General features: G+C 27.2%; 3 protein-coding genes and 1 long non-coding RNA gene across 7 annotated transcripts; 3 read left to right on the top strand and 1 right to left on the bottom strand.

The window, feature by feature from the left end:
- Nucleotides 1-59: 59 nt before the first annotated feature.
- On the top strand, nucleotides 60-3,831 carry LOC105425461 (protein yellow-like). Its single transcript, XM_011636248.3, has 4 exons — nucleotides 60-938; nucleotides 1,907-2,028; nucleotides 2,157-3,035; nucleotides 3,285-3,831. Exons 3-4 carry the CDS (start codon nucleotides 2,266-2,268, stop codon nucleotides 3,799-3,801), a joined length of 1,287 nt encoding a protein of 428 aa, XP_011634550.2. The 5' UTR covers nucleotides 60-938; nucleotides 1,907-2,028; nucleotides 2,157-2,265; the 3' UTR covers nucleotides 3,802-3,831.
- A 362-nt stretch (nucleotides 3,832-4,193) lies between these two features.
- On the top strand, nucleotides 4,194-8,594 carry LOC105425488 (potassium/sodium hyperpolarization-activated cyclic nucleotide-gated channel 2-like). The gene is made up of 9 exons (XM_089073771.1): nucleotides 4,194-5,087; nucleotides 5,186-5,410; nucleotides 5,503-5,689; nucleotides 5,783-5,917; nucleotides 6,045-6,240; nucleotides 6,402-6,593; nucleotides 7,464-7,562; nucleotides 8,107-8,228; nucleotides 8,297-8,594. The coding sequence occupies exons 1-9, from the start codon at nucleotides 4,810-4,812 to the stop codon at nucleotides 8,534-8,536; spliced, it is 1,674 nt and encodes a 557-aa protein (XP_088929897.1). The 5' UTR covers nucleotides 4,194-4,809; the 3' UTR covers nucleotides 8,537-8,594.
- Nucleotides 8,595-9,434: 840 nt separating this feature from the next.
- Nucleotides 9,435-10,845, bottom strand: LOC105425464 (uncharacterized). The gene is made up of 2 exons (XR_967647.3): nucleotides 10,651-10,845; nucleotides 9,435-10,504 (listed from the first exon to the last, which is right to left on the bottom strand). It is a non-coding gene; the product is annotated as an uncharacterized LOC105425464 (long non-coding RNA).
- A 28-nt stretch (nucleotides 10,846-10,873) lies between these two features.
- On the top strand, nucleotides 10,874-16,425 carry LOC105425462 (dopaminechrome tautomerase-like). Of its 4 annotated transcripts, none has more exons than XM_011636252.2 (3): nucleotides 10,874-11,012; nucleotides 13,514-14,388; nucleotides 14,917-16,425. In XM_011636252.2, the coding sequence occupies exons 2-3, from the start codon at nucleotides 13,619-13,621 to the stop codon at nucleotides 15,437-15,439; spliced, it is 1,293 nt and encodes a 430-aa protein (XP_011634554.2). In that variant the 5' UTR covers nucleotides 10,874-11,012; nucleotides 13,514-13,618; the 3' UTR covers nucleotides 15,440-16,425. The 4 variants fall into 4 exon arrangements, with proteins under 4 accessions (XP_011634554.2, XP_011634552.2, XP_011634553.2 ...); XM_011636250.3 differs by lacking the exon at nucleotides 10,874-11,012 and adding an exon at nucleotides 11,848-12,113 and having other exon boundaries at nucleotides 13,520-14,388; XM_011636251.3 differs by lacking the exon at nucleotides 10,874-11,012 and adding an exon at nucleotides 11,849-12,058.
- Nucleotides 16,426-19,680: the final 3,255 nt, after the last annotated feature.

The raw sequence follows: 19,680 nt of genomic DNA, 5'->3' as shown, positions 1-19,680 counted from the left end.
TTTTGATATTTTTTTATTATAGAAAATTTATATTTATTATTTATATTAAATTATTCTGCATAAATTTTATTTAACATATTTTGCTGGAATTTAATATATAGAGATTTTTAAATTCATTGATTACAAATTTGAAATTTTTCGATTCGATTTCGAAGGCGACGCCTACTAAATCCCCAGTATCGCTTGAGACTTGACGGCCGCCAATCGCTCTCAGAAGCATTTTATATAATAAAAAATGTGTTTAAATTGTATTTTTCGCTAAATCATTAAAACAATTTTTTTATCACACAATTTTTATTCCCACAAAACATTAAATTCTCTTTTTAATGTATTCTTGTAATTTCTTTTTAATGTAATGTATTACATGTGTCATTATATAATAATATTTATAATAATAGTTTTAACAATAGAGAATTCTAACATAATAATTACAATAATTATTACGTAATTATAACTCTTAAAAGTCTATTATCATAAATATTATTATAACTCATATAGTATATTAAAAAGGAAAATTTAATCTGTGTAAAAATAAAAACCACTTAATAAAGAAACTGTTTTATATAATAATAGTTTAAAAGGAACCAGTAGGCGTTACCTTCGAAAAGGGCAACTAATTCATGAACACTGATCTAAAGGAAAAGGCATATTTAATATTATAAGATCTATAAGTATAAGCTCGATGTAGCATGGGCGATATCTTCTGTGTTCTCATTTCTGGCTACATGTAAATACGTTTTGAATCAACTGGTGGGAGACGACACCCAGGGCAACTCCCAGAGCATCATTGTCGTTGTTGTAGGCGGCGTTGCATCGCGCATCTTAGTCAAATCGTGATCGTCGTGGTAGAATCGAGCGATGCTGAGAAAGTTGGTATATAGAGCGCAATCCAGACGCGCGCGATGCGACCAGTGTACGAAAATAGACCTCGACGAAAAGTAAGCAAAGACTGACGACTTATTCTGATTACGTGCTTTACGATGTTATTTTCTGTGATTTTACAATTCTTTTTATAAATTCATAGATAAAAGATACAAAAAAATACAAGTTAAGATTTTAATTTGTAATAAACAGGCAAAATAGTTATATAAATTGATATTTATATAAAATTATTTATGTAAATCTATATATAAAATTAAAAGTTATTACAAATTACAATTGAATGTTACACTCATGTTTTTCACTTATTTTAGTATCTTTTTCAGAACAATATTGAAGTATTTTATACATGTATTTGTAAATCATGCTCTATGTTAGAAGGAATTGAATTAAATTTTTAGGAAAACTACGCTAATAATTATTACATTTATCAATAAGATACATAGAGGCTTAATATAAATATAAACCTCAATTTTCCTGATTCATATTATCATATAATCGGAACTCATATGATACTCATTATCATATATATTATATAATGGTATCAAAATATAGCAAGATTATTATAAGTTTATTATATTTTTAACAGTTTATATTTTTGAAGAAAATAATAGTAAAGTATCAATTTTTCTGAAATCTTTATTTTTTTCCAATTATAGATAAGAATATTTTTACAACTAACAAATTGTATTATTATTTGTAACGAAATTCATTACTTCTTTTTAAGAAAGAAAAGAAAAGACAAAATCTTAATATTTACTTTTAAAGTAGTTTTTAACTCATTTACGTTACTTTTCTTTACATTAATAGATTCATTTTATTATTTTATTCATCAAATGAATCAACGTAATGCAGCCAAAAATGAATATTTCATACATAAATGTCAAAATATATCTAAATAAGAAAGTATAAAAGTATAAATATCGTTTAAATTAATAATTTTTAAGTATAACTTTTATAAAGTTTTTTATAATGATTTTTATAAAGTCTATACAAATTTATAACTTTATAAAAATTTTTTGTCAAGGATTAAAACCGGCATCGATTGATGTTTTTAAAAACATAAAATTTTGTTTAAAAAATGGTGGATTAGTTTTCCTCCACCGCTTCTAAGCATTGATCTTAGCGGTGTGTTACTTCAAATGCAAGGTAACTAACTCTAAAAACAAATTTTCAATTTTGATTTTCAGTTTTTAAAATTCTACATCTTTTTCGAAATATATATTGCTGAATATTTTTCATATATGTATGTCAGTTACACTTCATTCAATTTTTAGAAACGGAATTAAATAACTACTCAGTATATAACATCGGATCTGCGAAGAAAAAAAGGAAAAAAAGGATCTTTGATAATACTAGCGACAAAAAATATTGTCGTCTTCAAAGATGACGGAACGATTGATATTACTGACTTTTCTGTTCACCGTAGCATTAAGTGATGAGCTATTTCAAGTGATCTTTGAATGGAAATCAATTGATTTTCAATGGCTATCAGAGGATCATGAAGAAATACATTACAAATATGAGGGGTATAACAAAACGAACAATTTTATTGCCACTGTGAAATTTTGGAAGGACAAAATGTATCTTACAATACCACGATGGAAAGACGGCATGCCAGTGACGTTGGGTGTTACTTGGGCAAAACCAGTTAACGGCGTGACGGAACCTAAACTAGAAGCCTTTCCCGATTGGGATATGCAAACGCTTGGTGACTGCGCGGCATTTCAACTAGTCCATAGTATGGAGATTGATCCTAAGGGTCGCATGTGGGTACTTGATAATGGCCGGTCTATGTCCCTTAGGAAACCTAAGGTTTATTGTCCACTGCGTCTTGTTATTCTTGACCTTGAAGACAACAATAAAATCCTTCGTATTTATGAATTTCCTGATCATATAGCTCATCGTACAAGCGCGTATCTTAATGACATTGTTCTTGATCACGAAGACGGCGGTATGGCATATATCACTGATAATAATGCTATCGATCCTGGCATTATTGTTTACTCTTTAAAGAATAATACCTCCTGGAAAATTCGGCACGAGTCTATGAAAGCACAATCAGAGGCTGTCAGATTTACGGTAGCAGGAACACATATAATCAAGGCAAAACACGTAAATGGTATAGCACTCTCACCAATAAGCAGTCGCGACAGGTACTTTCAAATTAATATTATCTTATATAATAATCAAAATACATTTGAATTCTTGTACAAAGTTATTAAGTCTTTATTAAACAATTTCCTTATTATAAAATTCTTTGTTACTTTATTAATATGATATATATGCAAAATAGAAAAAATTGCACGGTTTGTTTTTCATTCATGATTTAATAGCAATAAGTATATATAAGTATACATATAAAAGTTATTAATAGTTCTTTTTATCGAAATTTTATGTTTCAGACAAGTTTATTATTCATCTTTGTCTTCTTTCCATTTGTATTCGATTCCAGTATTCGCTTTGAAGAACAATGTGACGAATATTGATCAATACGTGAGGGAACTTGGACGGAAGTCTTCTCAGACAGATGGTATGGCAATGTCATCTACTGGTGTATTTTATTTTGGTCTATTGGCTGATGATGCTATCGCCATGTGGGATACCAAAAATACATCATCCTTTACCATCGGTCAACAAATTATATCACGCGATTACGTGCAGTGGCCCAGTAGTTTTGCTTTTGACGAAGTCGGCAATTTGTGGTGCGTCTCCAATGCGTTACAAAATTTCTTAAATAATCGTATTGATATCAACGTGCCTAACTATCGTCTCATTCGAACATATGTAGGCGTTAAGAATTATCAATACTATGAGAATGGCACGGCACCTGAATTACCGGAAGTTACTGCTGGTGTCGATTCCATTAAACTTGTACTCGCCACACTATTGCCTACCATTCTGATACTTTTTGCGAAATAATTTATTTATAATAAAGATTTTAAAAATAAACATTGAATATATAAAGAAATAATTTATGAATTTATAAACCCAGATAGTTACGTGAGAAAATGCATTGCGAATGGATTATGGATTGCTGTAACAGATAATATCAAAACTACAGCAAATATCGAGTAAGTTGTACATCATAGTATGCTAGAAAAAAAAATTTTTTTTATATATTATTAGAATCCTAAACTACAGTTTCATAAGTTAAATAAGTAATATTTCGGACAAACATTGTATTTGGTACAGGGCTTGTGCTAAGTCTTAGATCATTGTCTAAATTCAAAAAAGTATAACTAGGAAATAACAAAAGAATAAGATAATAATAGATATAAATATATTAGTTTTAATTTTAATTTTCTATTATATGACTAGATCCCATGGTTTTCTGCGCTTTACTTGTTTATCAAGGAATTGAATAACTTCTATATTGACATGTTTATGCAATCTTTTTTCATGCAATATAGCAGATTTCTTAATGATTTCGATGACATTTCTTAGGTCTAAGCCCTTATCGTAGATCATCATTCCTTTGGTACCATCTTGTATTGGTAATTGCGCGTATGATTTTATTTTGTATATTAGGAAAGTTGTACTGGTCTCTCGTTTGACATGGACGATTTTTAATTCTTAAAATTTATACATTTAGATTTTGCATTGTGAAAAGGAGTCTGTTTGGAGGAACGGAGAAAAAAATTAAAAACACTTATAATATAATTTGATCTTCAGCTCAATTAAGTATAGCTCAATTAAGTATAGAATTTAATAAGTTTAATTTGAAACACGAAAGTGTAAATCGGCTTCATATCAGCGTTTTGCGTATATACATATAGTTATTGACATCACGCCGCCATTTCACGCGACTTTGCTGCGTGTGATCTTAGCGACGAAATACTATCTGTATCTGTTGATTCTAAAACTCGAATAATATCTATACATGATCGTCATATTTTATTTGCAATCATTGACATGTATTGATCTAATATGATAATTCGAGATACGAATAGTTTCATAAAACGAGTGACCTTACGTGAACACTTATGTGACTTGCCGAGAACATCTGGCAGTAATCTGCCGAAATTATCTCCAAATGCGAGATTCTACAGTCGTTGGAGTCGAAATCTTCAAAAACTCATTCTTGCTTCCAATCGACATCCGTTGACGCGTTTAATCTTTCGTAGCCAAGCAGCTGTTGCTTTCGAAAAAAGAAAGCATTCAAGATCAACTTATCGATGGGTAATTCATCCATCCAGTATGTTAAGGTATTTAAAGAAAACAAATTTTATTAAATTTGTTAATTATTATTATTATTTAATTTCATTTTGAAAATACAAGTATAATAAAGGAAATGCTATCGTAGGTTTTACTGGGATATAATAATGACCATCGTTTATTTATATATTTTTGTGATGGCTCCACAAATTATGTGCTTTTATAGAATTGGAAAGAATAGCGGTCCTGAATACTGGAATATCGTGTATCCTATTTATATTATTTGTATCGTTGATATATTCTTAAATTTTATTACGGGATTTGTATCTCTAGATGGAAATGAAGTTTTTCTTGATTTTAATTTAATAATACGGTGATTATATACAAATTACATTTATTTATTCTTATTAACTTCTTTTTTATTCCACTAAATATACAAAGTAAAAAATACATATATTTAAACAGACGTTATGTAAAGGGATACTTCTTCATTGATATAATTAGCTCGATACCATACGCATGGTTTTATCCAATACGTATTTTGCCACCTAATTTGGATTCGAATTCTGCATTGCTTATCCTCGAATTTTTGCATATTTTGAAGATAATGCGTATACCTACAGTACAGCAAAATATTCAACGAATTAATACTGTAATATATAATTATATCAGTACTGTATAAATATTGTATATTAATTCACAACTGAATTTAATAAAAAAATTAATTTGAATTATTTTTTAATAGAATTTTGAGATTCCTCAAATTCAACAAACAACAATTTGGCTCATTATTTTAACAATATTGATTTTTCATTGGAGTAGCTGTATAAGTTACGTCTTTCCATATATTGTCATGCATGTACAAGGAAAAACGATAGAAGTACGTTTGATAATCTATTATTAAATTAATTTCTTAAAAACATATATTTTAAATTAATATATAAATATTTAATAATACTACTATCTTTAGTTACTATTCTCATATTTAAAAAAAAAAATAATTTCAGGATTCAAATATATATTATATTTCAACAAAACTTTATGATAAACCCGATTGGGAAGTGTATTTAGTATTTATTCATATCGGTGTGAGTAATTTGATTGGTTCAAATTTCATAGAATTCGAAAGCTTTAATATTTTGGACACAATAATAAGATACATACTTCTACTCCTAGGAAAAGGCTATATGATTTATTTGATTGGTATTAAACTGTTTGTCGCCATTTTTTACGTGTTTTGAATTTCCATAGATTATTTTACTTTTATTTAAATAATATCTATAATAATTTCAAAAATCTTATTATATACAAATAGAAATAAAATAAAAATTTAAAGTAAAGACTAATAATAAAAGAGTTCATAGTTACAATCCTGCAATTTATGGAATCATCGGCAAAACCAAAACTCAAATATCAACGGATCATACATGAAATAAAAGAATACATTCGTCAAAAAAATCTTCCACCATATTTACAACATAAGCTAATTTCTTATTATGAATATCAATATCAAGGTAGTTTCTTCAAGGAGAATATTATATTTGATATTCTTTCGGGTTAGTTGATGGCAAAGAAAATTAAATAAGAAGATTAAAGTTAATTAAAAAAATTAGTAATAACAATTAAAGGTTCTGTGAAAATAAATCAAGAATATAAACAATGGATTTTTTAAATTGAAGCTAAATGACAAATGTAATTTGATGCTAAATGTATTTTAATAAATATTAACGTTTAACAGAACTTTATTTCTGCAACACAAACGTCGACTTTCCTAATATGATTATCTTTCGTGCGAAAACAATTATTAAAAAAATAAATTAAATAAGACATTATTCCTGATGCATGTCAAATTCGATTAATAAAAATTCAAGATACTTTACAATTGTCTAAGATATAAAATTCAGATGAAAACAAAGTCACTTTATCTTAACTCATAAATTTTGATAAAATTGTTTTTAACAATTGAATTAGATGCGACTATACATATCTGATCAATATGTCTGATGGAATGAAGACAATCAAGTAAAGTATCGGAAGTAAAATATCTCAGGAGCTGTTATCATGAGATTTGATAAGAAATACATCCTTCTATTCTTGTCAATCTTATGATAACAGCTCCTGAGATATTTTATTTTATTATATTTCTGGTTTGTGTATGATCATATCTGATTTGTTTTTTAATAATTATTTTCGCATTGAAGATGATCATATTGAAAGTCATTAACATTGTGAGAGTGAAATTATGTAAACTTTTACATTTTAAATTTTTAATATTTATTAAAATATATTTAACACTGTCATTTAGTTTCTGTTCGAAAAGTTCATTGTTTGTACTCTCGATTTAAAATTAATTTATTATTGAAACGTAGAAAAATAAGCTGACAAAACATATATTTTTCTTCTAATACTTTTTTATGTTTTCTTAGATCATTTAAATCAAGAAATTCTATTCTATAGCACTCAAAGATTGCTAGACATACCAATTTTTTACAACTTACCTCGCAATGTTTTTGGAGAATTAATAAGTAATTAGTTTTTTCTTATATTAGTAATTATATATATATGTATATATTGTCGTTATTGATATTATTACTATTATTGCTACTAATTATTTTTAATGATACTAATATGTTCAATAGACTAAATATTAAACAGATGTTATCAAATATTACTTTTGATGAATTATCACAAATGTTGATTTATTAAAATGTTAAAAACGTTTTTAATAGTCAAGTATTTTTAGCAAAAATATCTAATCCCCTTCCAGTGTCAAACCAAAGATTTTTTTGTAGAGTATGTTGTATAATTATTCATTAAATGCTCAACATACATTTCAGCATATGTTATACATGAAGGATATCGAACAAATGATGATTTTGATGAATGTCTAATGTGAATTATTATTTTTACTTATTTTATTAGTGTGCTAAATGAATAAGATTTTGTTATAACAAGCTTTAATGTTCACATATGACTATTTTTACTTAATATTATATGTATTATCTCTTTCTGCCTCATTTGTTTCGAAAGGAGGCTTTAATTTTAACATTAAATCAATTTATGACATAGATTCATTGAAACCAATAATATATTTGAAAGAAGATGTAATTTACAAAGCCGGTACCGAAGGTGATTGCATGTATATCATATCCAGTGGAACCGTTGTATTGATTACGTTCTCTGGGAAAGAAGTAACTAAAAATATAAAAGACATAAAAAGAAAAGATTAATTAGTTAAATAATAAAATATTCTTTAAAGATATGTCATCTTTATGATGGAGATTTTTTCGGTGAACGTAGCCTGATATATCCACATCAGCATAGAGAAGAATCAGTTATTGCTTTGGAAATATGTGAACTATTTCGTTTGTATCGTCGAGATTTCAAGCGTTTGCTAGCCACAAATTTGGAATTTTGTCATACCTTGGAATACATCATACAAGAACGTTCACAAAGAATAAAGAAATTGGAAGAGAAAAATCCGAGTGAAACAACCTAGCAGCATCATTATTTTTATACAGTTATAATGCTAATTGTGAGTTAAATTATCTCTATTTATCGGTTTTGGAAAATTGATTAAAATTGATTTAAAAAAATATTTGCAGAAATATAAGAAGTGATTCAATATCTGAAACAACAATAATAAACGTTTAAAAATTTTAACTAATTCTATAATAAAATTTTAACTAATTTAATTAATTTTAAATTCCAGTGCATTAATATTTCAATTGTATCGTTAATGTTTAAAAATGCAAAATGATCTCTTAAGTTTTTACAAGAGAGACAAACGTAATCTAATTAATTTATATAAACATATTTCTATGTATTTCATTATAGTCATTATTGCACAAAATTTTTTCTCTTGATTTTATAATTATGATCAATATATTATTATAATCTTAAGTCTAATACCTTAAAACAAAAACAAATTTATTTATATACTATGATTTCTGTATGCAATAATATAAAAAGCATCAAATCAGATATTCTTAAATTTTTTATATTTGTATAGTTCTGTATTGTTATCAAATCTTTCAATATTTTAACTTGATAACATCGTTAATAAATTTTCATTCACATATGATTCTATAAAATTAGATTTACTTACTCTAATATTTCTAATAAAAATATGAAATAATAAGGATATATTTAGTTATTTATATTGAAAACTAAAATATTATAATTTTCAACTTATCGCTTAGGATCTAAATTCAAGATCAATAGTATAAGGCATATATCTATGACAGAAGAAAAGCATAAACAGCAATCAAATCAGTCGGCTCAGTCAATTCAACGAATAATAACTTTAGGTTGGTGAACTTTTAAAATTATTTTTTAACATTATTTTTTCAAGTAACGACGGCGAATTTCTGTGAATGGTTATCGCAGAACGTGTATTTCTTTTTGGAACAAGCGATCGAAGACACGATTAGGATGGGCTAGTCTGCCATTGCTAGAATAAGTCAGTTCGATTTAACAAATGTGAATGTGGTATATAGGGCAAATGCTTTCCTTCCGTTTTCCACTGGCCTACTAAAATCACATGTTCACAATGTCGCTCAAAATAGCACCGTCATTTGAAGAGCATCAGCTAGTCGCTCCAGTAAATTAGGAACAGCGACAGGAACGAAAGAACTAGGTAAAAAAGGATAGAAGTAAATCGAGAACTAAAAATTAAATTTGATTGATTTTAAATGAGATCAAATACTGTGAAATTTATCTGACTTGAATAATTAATACATTAGGCATATGGAAAAAATTAGATTTTGTCCTCATTCTAACAAGATTTCTGAAATAAAAACATAATATTCTTTGATTTTTTTATTTTAAGTTTTGTATAATGCGCTAAAATAGGTGAAATAATATTAGAGAATATAGTAATCTTACTAATAAGAATAAAATCAAATGCTGAAAAATTTTCCATTGCTATGTAAATAATAATATTTTTGAATATTTTTGATATACAGAGTATTTTATTTTAATATTTATAAGATATTCTATATATATTATGTATACTTTCTTTATACAGAGTATCCTATTTTAAACAATCTTTAACAAACTTTTTTATTTTTATATCTAGAAAAAACGTGTCAAACAAAAGTAATATTTTAGAAAGAACATAATTATGATTGTGATTTTGATTCATTTATAGATTGCTATTAATATTTTTTATTAGCGTCATTTATTAGCGTCAAGAATATTGCAAAAAATAAGGATCTCTCTCTTGATACTTCCAAAAAAGAACAATTTCTAAATTGACTAATGTATCTGGTTATGTCTGGATATTCAATTTTCGATGTTATACATATTATATGTTTATCTCACGATTACATATAATTCAATCTCCTAGCAAACAGAAATGGAATGAAATGGATTCGTGATGACGATTGCCGAATCCAAATTCTTGATTTTTTTGAATGCATTTTAATCCACGAAGTGGGATTGAAACTATTCTTATTCTTTCAATCTAAAATATATATTAAAATGGATTAGAAATGTTTAATTTATTTTAATCTCTTTCCGGATGCTTGGGCTTGGGGAACATGAGGCAAAAAACCTCAATAAAATAAATTAAGTACAAGGTAAATTAGGTAACATCATATTTGCACTCACGCTATATGTGAGTACAATCCATTTTGCGTAAAATCTACTATGATATTTGCTTTTATGGAAGTGTTTCCTCGTTTCCGACCTTGATGTTGCGGCGAATCATAATGTAGAGAAATCGTGTACAGATGCATTGCGTATACGCGCCTGATTCACATCGAAAGGAGCGAAAGGGGGAGGGGGGCATGTGTCATCTTGCATAACAGTCTGTTCCGTCCTGTAGTAACATTGCGTCGCGTTGATGCAACGCTCAAAAATACCTACGTATAGCTTTAGCGGCGATTCCGCACGTACGTTAACGTATCACATCATATGTACGCCAATAAATTTACATGGGAGTCACGTCGAGTGAACTCGCGGAATTCAAGGTAATATTTTCGGCGTCGACACAAGCACATTTATTCTTAAGATTTTGAAACAATACCTCCAAAACAAATAGGTGGAATTAATTCAGCCGCATAAATTGCTGGTGAAAAATCGAGATGACTTGTGCTCTAGTCGTACATATTTATGATTTGAAATATATTTTTAAAAAATCAAGAAAATATATATAAAAGGAATAAAAGGAAGGTTAAGAATAATAACTCTTATTAAAAATTTCTGTTTACTTTAAAACAATGGTAGTTCCACTTCTGGATAACTTCGATAATAATTAACAAAGGATTATATTTCGAAAGTAAGAAAAGTATAACATGTATAAATTAAATTATACAGTCATAAATTTTCATAACTTTCACTTATTTAAATTCATAAATACATTTTAATGTAAATAAAATTAATTATCATTTATCTTATAAGTCTTGTCTTTATAAGTCTTACTTTTATCATAAAATGTAAGCTATATAATGCTTAAAAATAAACTTGCTGCTTTAGTTTGCATTAATGTTTTGATACTCATTAAGAGATGTTTTATCAATGTTCTTAGAATATATTTCGATCTCATTAATAGTAATTATAAATCATCGGATTATACGCATTTGAGCAGTGATTAAAAAATCCATTATGTAATTGTTAAATTTCAAAAGCGGTAAAGCTACTGAAGGGCTGCCTATTTCTACAGCAAAATTACATCATTGAACTGAAAATTCACGGCGCGATATTCAGCAGAGTATGATAATTCGCATCTCTGGCTCATTTAATCATCTGTATAAATTTGACGTAACATGGGCGACATCTTTCATGTTCTCATCTCTCTGGCCACATGTAAATACGCTTTGAACTAACTGGTGGGAGGATCGACACCTCCCAAAGCATCATCGCCGTTGTTGTCGGCGGCGGCGGTGGCGTTGTATCGCGCATCTCAGTCAAATTGCGATCGTCGTGGCGTGATCACAACGACGTCACAGTTGGTATATGGAACGCAATCTAGGCGCGCGCGGTGCGACCTACGTACGAAAATAGATCTCAGCGAGAAGTAAGCAAAGACTAACGACTTGTTCTGATTACGCGCCTTACGATGTCATTTTTTTGTGAGTATTTTAATTTTTATTTTTTTTTTTTTCATAAATTCATATACGAAAAGATATACAACAAACAAATTAAATTTCAATTCACAATAAACAGATAAGATTAGTATTTATATAAAATTATTTACATACATCTGTATTTTTTTATATTATATTTTTTAATTGTTTAATTTACATATACTAAATAAGTGAAAATTATTGTAAATTAAAATAAAATATTACGCTCATATGTTTTTCATATTAGTATCTCATTTTAGTATCTCTGAAGCGCAGAAAAATACTGAAATATCTTGTATATACATTTGTAAGTTATATATTAGTTTATATATTAGAAGAAATTGAATTTTTTAGAAAAAAAAACACACTGACAATGCAATTATTAATAAGATATATAAAAATTGACATTTTATCATTTTCTTCAAAGATGCAAACTGTTTCATGGTAGCCTTGCTATATTTTGGTACCACTATATTTAGCACCACTATATATTAAAAAAATATGGATTTAATATGGATTAAATATATATATATATATATATATATATATATATATATATATATATATATATTGATGAGATGAAATTAAAGTTAATCATTCTTATAGTTAATTTTATACAAAGTGTAAAATCATGCAAAAACAATCATCAAAATAAATAATTTAGAATAAACAAATATTATCTTATTATTAATAAACAATTACACACACGCAAACAAAAACACGCAACACATACGGGCGCGTGTATTATGCAGTGCATGCACTATCGAAATGGACATTATGCAGTCCGCTAAATTTTATTTATGTTTGAAAATGATCCTCAGTTTTAAAAAAGATTACGTATCGAAAAGCTAAAACAAGAAATAAAGATTTTTACAAAGATAAACAATATTTTCTCCGAAAATACAAATTATTTTATTAATTTCGCTGTACTGATATTGTTATCTACCATTAAATATATACTGAAAAATAAACTTGCGAAGACAGGACTTTTGAAATATTCTAAAATTTTATTTGTCCTTCTTATATAATTAATCTTTTTATATAATTTTATATAATTCATATTTTATTAATAATTTTAGTAATTTAGTAATTATCGTTTTTATATTAAAGTTAGAAAAGAAACATACAAATGTTTTCATTAAAATTCTGAATCTTTTATAAATATGAATGAAATGACAAAGCTCGTAAAAATGACAAAGCTCGTAAAATGTATAACTTGCATTGTTGTTACATTTTACGAGTTTTGTCATTTCAGAATTTTAATAAAAATGCAATGTAATTGCATTATAAATGCAAGTATTTATTCTTTATGCTCATTTTTGGCCTTATCTCTCTCAAGTTGTTTTATAAATATGTATTGCTGAATTTTTTCTATATACATTAGTTATATTTCGTTTAATTCCTAGAAACAGAATTAAACAACTACTCAGTGCATTGGATTGAAGAAAGAAAGAAGAAAAGAAAGGATTTTCAATAATAGTGGCGTCATATCAAGAACATTATCGTCTTGAATGATGATGAAGCGATTAATGTTACTGGCTTTTTTAGCCGTAGTATTATGTTATGAACCGTTCCAAGTGATATTTGAATGGAAAACAATTGACTTTCAATGGCCATCAAATAAAGAACGACAAAATGCTCTGACAAATGGGGACTATATACAGGCGAACAACTTTATTGTCACTGTGAAATTCTGGAAGGAGAAAATGTATCTTACAATACCACGATGGAAAGACGGCGTACCAGTGACGTTGGGCGTTACTTGGGCGAAACCAGTTAACGGCGTGACGGAACCTAAACTAGAAGCCTTCCCCAATTGGAGTATGCAGAAGCTGGGTGACTGCGCGGCATTCCAATTAGTCCACAGCATAGAGATTGATCCTAAGGGTCGCATGTGGATACTTGACACTGGCCGGTCTATGTCCCTTAGGGAACCTAAAGTCGATTGTTCGCCGCGTCTCGTTATTCTGGACCTTGAAGATAACAATAAAATTCTTCGTACTTATGAATTTCCTGATCACGTAGCTCGTCATACAAGCGCGTATCTTAATGACATTGTTCTTGATCACGAAGACGGCGGTATGGCATATATCACTGACAATGGTGCTATCGATCCTGGCATTATTGTTTACTCTTTAAAGAATAATAACTCCTGGAAGATTCGGCACAAGTCCATGAGAGCGCAAGCAGAGGCAGTTGGGTTTATGGTAGCAAACACACATGTAATCAATCCAGTACATGTAGATGGCATAGCACTCTCACCAGCAAGCAGTCGTGACAGGTACTTCAAATTAATATTTTTTTAATATCTAATTCTATCCACAACATATATTTAAAGATTTTTTTGTGACGTTATCTTTATTAAACATTTTCTTTATTATGAAATTTTCTCTTAATTTAATAACATGTACACAAAATGAAAATAAAATTGCGCGGACTGTTTTTCATTCATGATCAATTTGCAATAAGTAGCAGGAGAGGAATGAAGGAACAAAATTTCACTTACTAGATAAAAAACAAATTGTCGTAACATGTTCATAAAATAGAAGACATTAAAATATTAAATTTTATAAAAGAATAATTGATTGTATCCAAATCAATCACTTATATAAAATATATTTTATCTTTTTCTCTGTTCTCAATTTTACTTATTCACTTCCTTCATTGTTTTCTCTTTTATTAAAATTATATATATATATATATATATATATATAAATGTATACATGTAAAAACTTATTAATATTTTTCTATACCGAGATTTTATGTTTATGCAAAATTTTTTAATGATCAACAAACGAATTTGTTTCAGACAAGTTTATTATTCACCTTTGTCTTCTTTCTCTTTGTACTCGATCCCGGTATCCGTTTTGAAGAACAATGTGACAAATGTTGACCAATACGTTAAAGAACATGGGCAAAAGTCCTCACAGACAGATGGTATGCTAATGTCATCTACTGGTATACTTTACTTTGGTCTATTAGGTGACGATGCCATCGCCATGTGGGATACCAAAAATACACAATCCTTTGCCGTTGGTCAGCGAATTATATCACGTGATCACGTGCTAACGCAGTGGCCTGATAGTTTTGCTTTTGATGAAGCCGGTAATCTTTGGTGTGTCACCAATATGTTACAAAATTTCTTAAACAATCGCGTTGATATCAACATGCCTAATTATCGTCTCATACGAACACACATTGGCGTTAAGAATTATCAATTCTACGAAAATGGCACAGCACCTGAATTACCAGATTTCAATGCTGGTGCCGATTCCATTAAACTTGTATTTGCCACATTATTGCCTACCATTTTGATACTTGTCGCGAAGTAAGCATTTTAAAACAAAATTTTCTTAAAGTTACGTACGTTGTGTATATGAAGAAATGAGAAAATTTATGAATTTACGAAACAGTTTATTATATTCATCAAATTTTATTATTGATTTACTTTTCTTTTCTTATTTATATTGATCATTTACAATTAAATCATCAATTAAATTTGATGTTTGTCGTTCATGAATGAAAATGCCTGGTACTGCATATATACATAATAATATTGCTCTGTTATATTTATTATAATTACTAGCTTAAAATAAAATGCGAGAAAAGACGGCAAATAATATATTAATTAATATAACCACAAATAGATTCACATACAGAGTGAACATGCAGAGTGAACAATAAATGCATTACATTCCGCATTAATATTATGCATTAACTTTCCTTGATTTGCTTGATAAATTAATTGATTCAAAACGTGAATTAGATAGTGACGAACATTGATGAATATTTTATTATTATACAACATGTGTATCCTTTAAATTTTAATGGTAAAAATTTATTTTTTTCATTTTTTTGTTATTTATTCGTATTTTGTTTATTTATTTTTTAATACTATTTTATATTCATCTATAATATTTTCTGTAAAACGCTTATTATAGAAGAATATTAAAAAAGTAAACAAAATTTGATGTTATAAATCTATTTATAATACATTAATATAAATTGTATATAAACATTAACGTATGTATATATGTATGTGTATTTTATCATTTTAATTGATATATTTTTAAATATTTTGTAGATTCAGTTTTGAAAAATTATTTTTATATAAATCAACTAACTGGTTATTTAATAAATTTAACATTATTTTCATGTATATATATATATATAAGATATTTATTGATATTGTTATTTAAGATTATAAAATTATTATTATTGTTTAAATTATTATTATATGATTATTATTATTAATGGAAATTTAATTACAATACAATTCAACAAAGAAAATTCCAAATAAAGTATTTATTTCATAAAATTCTGTCCTTGTTTTATTCTGCTTTAGTTAGTAAATACTCTACACGGTGCATCGTGATGGTATCCATCAAGGGAATGTTCCATTTGCTTTTATCGAATGAGTCATGCCTCGTTTTTCTCTCTGCGGCTTCAATTCATCACATTGTAAATAAGGCCGCGTACGTTACCAGCATTAATAAGCGACATTTTTCTCAGAAGGAGAACCCCGTCAAATCTGGCTAATGAGCGCATTGTATGAGTTGTATTTCTTGGTCGAATCCAAACATAAATGCGATTTCACAATTCACATTTGTTTCTCAGTTTTATAATTTCATTCCCTGAATAGTGTAGGAAAGGAAGACTCGATCTACGAAAGCGATTGCTAACATATATTGTATGTACATATGTAATGTGTATGTATGGTATGTATCGTATGGTATGTATCGTAAAAGTGGAACAGGGGCATATACCACGAGAACAATTATGGGAAGTCATCTTTTCATTCTTTTAGTTTCCTTTTACAGTGTAATACTGATCATGTAAAAATAGAAGAGTGCTTTGATGCGATTAAAATATTTACATAGATACATATATCGATACATAAGCGTTTTTTTTTTTTAATAATTCTATAATCGTCATTAAGTTTTAGTGCGTATACAAAATGACGTCAGAATAGACTAAGAAATTTAATCCAATTGTATTCTATGTTGTAACAAAAGCATATTAAAAAAAAAAAAAACATTAACTATTATTATATTTCGCATGTCTTCTTTCATGATATTTTGTTTGATATTGTCTAATTTTTTTACCATTTAAAAAGGAAATACATAACACAATCTGTTACACATTATTATTTCATAAATTATCACTTCGTTTCTTTTACAGCAGCGGGTAATATATGAAAAAGATAAGGCGATTTTATCTATAATAGTAGAATATAATTTCTTTTTTAATATCATATTTGTCAAAAAATTTGGCGTGATTTAAAACAAAGAATTGCACAACTTATCTGTGTTTAGTGTCATAGGTATTTCACCTTGGAGTCTATTCATATGATTACTTCATTATGGAAAATACTACCTCTCGTATGAATATATCTCTCTTCTCTCTCTTTCCATGTACATCGCGCATATAATGTTTCTTGAATAAACAGAAATGTGCTCATCATATCACGCGATCATTTCCATTATAAATTTCCATTATAAAAAATATGAATGATAAACATATTTGTTACAAAGAAGTAAATCAATATATTTATTTTAAATTATAATAATTTCTTGAAAAATAAAATTCATATAATTAATTATAATTTTTAAGTTATAATTTATATTATTTCATGTTATGAGAATTTTGCTTGAAAGCAATAGAATAAAATATTATTAATTAAATATAGTAAAATAAATATGTAACCAGAAAGACCAATAGATTCTTTTAGATATCTTTTAGATTTTTAAAAAATATTTTGTTGTGTCTTGAGATGTCTTGTAATTTTTTCAAAAAGATATCTTTTAGAAATTTGAAATAGATAAAGATATGTAAGATGTTTAAAAGATTTGATAATAAAGATACTAAGATAAATATTAACATATAGCATGCTAATATTAAATTTATTATAAAAAGTTATTGCAAAGAGCAACTTAAACTATTTGCTATACATGTTTCATATTCAGGCGCTATACAAATTATGTAATAATATTTAATATTTTATAATATATATATATATATATATATATAAAATATACATTTTATAATAAATAATATTTTATTAAGCATTTTACGGAAGAAAAGATATATCTTTATATAATAAAGTGTAAAAGACAAGCTATTAGACATCTTTTTTAGAAATCTGTTATCTTAAATTATTTAAAGCAGCTATAAATAAATTAAAAATAACAATTTTCATTAATAGGACATGCTTCAAGATGCTTTTTATTTATGCATATCCTCATATGCATTTTTATATTTTGATGATGCATCACACAACTTCTTTTTTTAAATCTCATTGCTACGTACTTAGAGTTAATTTTATAATTCTAAATATTCTTTCCGGATACAAGGACAGTGGGCTAATAAATATTTCTGTAACTGTAGTTTTGGGATTGAAATTGTTTAATCATATCTTTGTACATAAAACAATAAAAATTTAACATAAATTTATTGGAAATTACCGCGATATATTAGCATTTGCTGTATAATACTAGCACTAGAGTATACATGCTTGATACCTTCTAAATTTATTCCTTTTGATACAGATTTGTATGATTATAATCAATGTTGCAAAAATTGCGCTTTGCGTTTTTTGTTTCAAAGATTGAGCCCGTTGCACAGAAATTTACATAAAAACATAAACTTTCCACAAAATTAAGAACATCTTGAATAATTAAATAAACAGTATAAATTCTGTAAAGATATGATAAATTACATCGAATATTTCATTAGTTAAAACACTTTGTGCTTATATTTTAATGTAAATTTCTGTGTCTTATGGATGAATAATTGGAGATTCTTTCCATATTATTTCTCAACGTATTTTACTTACGTCTTATTTTTTGCAGACATATTTGTACAATCCCATTACTAAAATGGGCTCTATTTGGGTAATTAATATTCTATTTTATTGAAATGATTAAATATAATTAGCTTTTTTAAGCCTATATATGTATATGTATATTTGTATGTTTTTATAATATACTATAATTGTATTATTTATATAATACAGTCTCTATATTGTGTGTTTACAAGTTATAAATCTATAGAATATAATTATATATTTACAAGGATGTTAAACGATAAGGTATTAAAAACATTTGATATTTCATATAAAGAAAAAAAAATTAGTTTGAATTGTTAGGGGTTGCATCATCTAATAGTTAACAGGCAATTTGTATATCTACATCAAAAATGACAAAATTATTGTAAATTTAATATTATATATTTTTGTTTTTATACATAAAAATCCTTTATCTCAATATTCCGTAATTAGATACACATTTCGGATTAATTTCATAAGATTTATTATCTTCCTATCGTCGCTGGATGTTCAGTTCATATATGTTCATATTCAGTTCATATGACTTTATATCTCTAGAACGTCCCCATATCAGAAATATGCTAAATTCATATCTTCCATTGAACTATTATTAAAATATTTTCTATATAACTTTTATTTTTATAAATAATTAAACGTTAAAATTCTCTATTATTAATCATATGTGTATGTATGTATATATGTATGTATGTATGTATGTATGTAAAGTGTGTGTGTGTGTGTGTGTGT

Source organism: Pogonomyrmex barbatus, unplaced genomic scaffold (assembly GCF_055798465.1).
Source record: "Pogonomyrmex barbatus isolate J1 unplaced genomic scaffold, ASM5579846v1 scaffold15, whole genome shotgun sequence".
In the NCBI taxonomy this organism is placed as follows: domain Eukaryota; kingdom Metazoa; phylum Arthropoda; class Insecta; order Hymenoptera; family Formicidae; genus Pogonomyrmex; species Pogonomyrmex barbatus.
The sequence above is the reverse complement of the archived record's forward strand: the minus strand, read 5'-3'. Positions and strand labels throughout refer to the sequence as shown.